The following is a 2,081-nucleotide window of genomic DNA, read 5'->3' as shown; positions in this document are numbered from 1 at the left end:
TCTCTCTCTCTCTCTCTCTCTCTCTCTCTCTCTACACACACATATATATACATATATATATTGCTTTGTATCAAGTTTATACGCTTGTGGAATCGTCATGAATCCATTTCGCAGAGTTCATTTTCTTCTCTTCGCATCCACACTTCCACCCCCTCCCTGTCTCTCACGCTTTACCTCTCTTCTCCCCTATACCTCTTACTACCACTACCACCACTTACACATACACTCACATCTTCCTCTTCTCTGTTTTTTTGTCGTCCCTTCCCGCATGTTTATTTACCTCTTAAACAATATCAATTTATAATGTACTTTCAGTGATTTATTCAAGTAATGCATCCTTCTGATAATAGATTCCCCGGGTAGATTGTCAGGAGAACATAACAAAGAGAGATAAGCGAAAATATATGAATAAAATATTAGACAGGCAAGCAGGCAGACAGACGTGAGGATGGATGGATAGATAGATAGATAGATAGATAGATAGATAGATAGATAGATAGATAGATAGATAGGTAGATAGATAGATAGAGAGAGAGAGAGAGAGAGAGAGAGAGGCAGACAGATAGAGAGAGAGAGATAAATAGATGGATGGAGGGATAGACAGATAAATATGGATATATATAAACGGACAGATAGATAGATAGACAGACAGACAGACAGACAGATAGATAGATAGATAGATAGATAGATAGATATAACTATATATCTTTTATCATTTACTTCTTTCTGTTATTAGATTGCGGTCAGACTGGAGCACTGTTAAGAATTTTTTAGTCGAATGAATCGATCCCAGTACTTTTTTTTTCTTTTTTTGTAAGCCTGGTACTTATTCAATCGATCTCTTTGCCGAACTGCTAGTTACGGAGACGTAGACATATCAACGCCGGTTGTCAAGTGGCAGTGGGGGACAAACACAGACACAAAGATGCACACACGCACACATACGCGCGCGCATGCTTGAATGCATGCACGTGTGTGTGCGTGCATACATACATACATATATATACAGCGGGCTTCTTTCAGTTTCCGTCAACCAAACCCCTCACAAGGCTTTGGTTGGCTCGAGGCTATAGTAGAAGACAATTGCCCAAGGTGCCACGCAATAGGACGGAACCTTGAACCGTGTTGCCAGTATGCAAGCTTCTTACCACACAGCCAAGCCTGCGCCTATGTGTGTGTATGTGTGTATATATTGCTATTCTGATCTGTTGACCTCTCGACACCTCTATCACTCACTCTCACTCCCCTCTCTCTCTCTCTCTCATTCAAAACAATGACAGATTCCACACTCTAGCAATCTCTAATCCGTTAAATTAGTTATCCTATAAGATTAACTTAAGTATTTATTGATATATTTGTTAATAATCTTTGTAATAGCCAAGCGAACAAGTTTCAGCAACTCATCCGCCATTCATAGTCAGTGTGTGATCTGTGATCTTAGTAACAATGATCCTTCTTCAATGGCAGCAGACGATACAATAATGGACGCTGTTCACAGACCAACGTCCATGTGAAAATCAAGTAAATACATCTTCTATGTCAATAATTCACCTTGTAATTAACCAAGAGAAAACTATTTAATTTAGATTTAACTTAATAATATTAGATTAGAGTAGAAGGTTAAAGCAGACGAGAGAATAACTTGATTAAATGTAATCCGCTGTTGTTGTTGCTGTTGTTGAACTTTTCTCCGTGAAAGCCACGACAAGACGAATGGAATTCCAGTTATGACCATGCTGTTGGCTTTATTTTTCTGTTTCGCAAGCATTGTACCTTTCTTTAAGTTGGTGCTATTTAAGGGATATTTGGCTGCTATTGCTGGAAGGTCGAGCGGGCACGCGCAAGCTCCCCTCATTAACTCGTCTATCTCCAATAAAAGTCAATGGCATTGGTAGTAGTGGTAGTATTGTCGATGGTGTTAGTGGTGGCAGTAGCTGGTGTGTTGTTGTTGTTGGTGCTGGTGTTGCTGATGACGGCGATTGTGGTGGTAACAGTGCTGCTGCTGCTGTTAGTTTTAAACCGACGTCGATGACGATGGAGGGGAGTTAGTGAGACAGTACAAAGATGGGGATGACGAATAT

General features: G+C 40.1%; 1 protein-coding gene across 1 annotated transcript in view; it reads left to right on the top strand.

The window, feature by feature from the left end:
- The window catches only part of LOC106871842 (zinc finger MYND domain-containing protein 12), a 12,375-nt gene extending 10,861 nt beyond the window's left edge, over window positions 1–1,514 (top strand). The window contains exon 8 of the mRNA XM_014918561.2: window positions 1,378–1,514. Coding sequence (XP_014774047.1) covers window positions 1,378–1,514 — 137 coding nt within the window. The remainder of the gene's footprint in view (window positions 1–1,377) is intronic.
- The last annotated feature ends 567 nt before the right edge of the window (window positions 1,515–2,081 follow it).

Source organism: Octopus bimaculoides, chromosome 26, assembly GCF_001194135.2.
Source record: "Octopus bimaculoides isolate UCB-OBI-ISO-001 chromosome 26, ASM119413v2, whole genome shotgun sequence".
Classification (NCBI taxonomy): Eukaryota; Metazoa; Mollusca; class Cephalopoda; order Octopoda; family Octopodidae; genus Octopus; species Octopus bimaculoides.
This window is presented reverse-complemented; position numbering and strand designations above follow the sequence as displayed.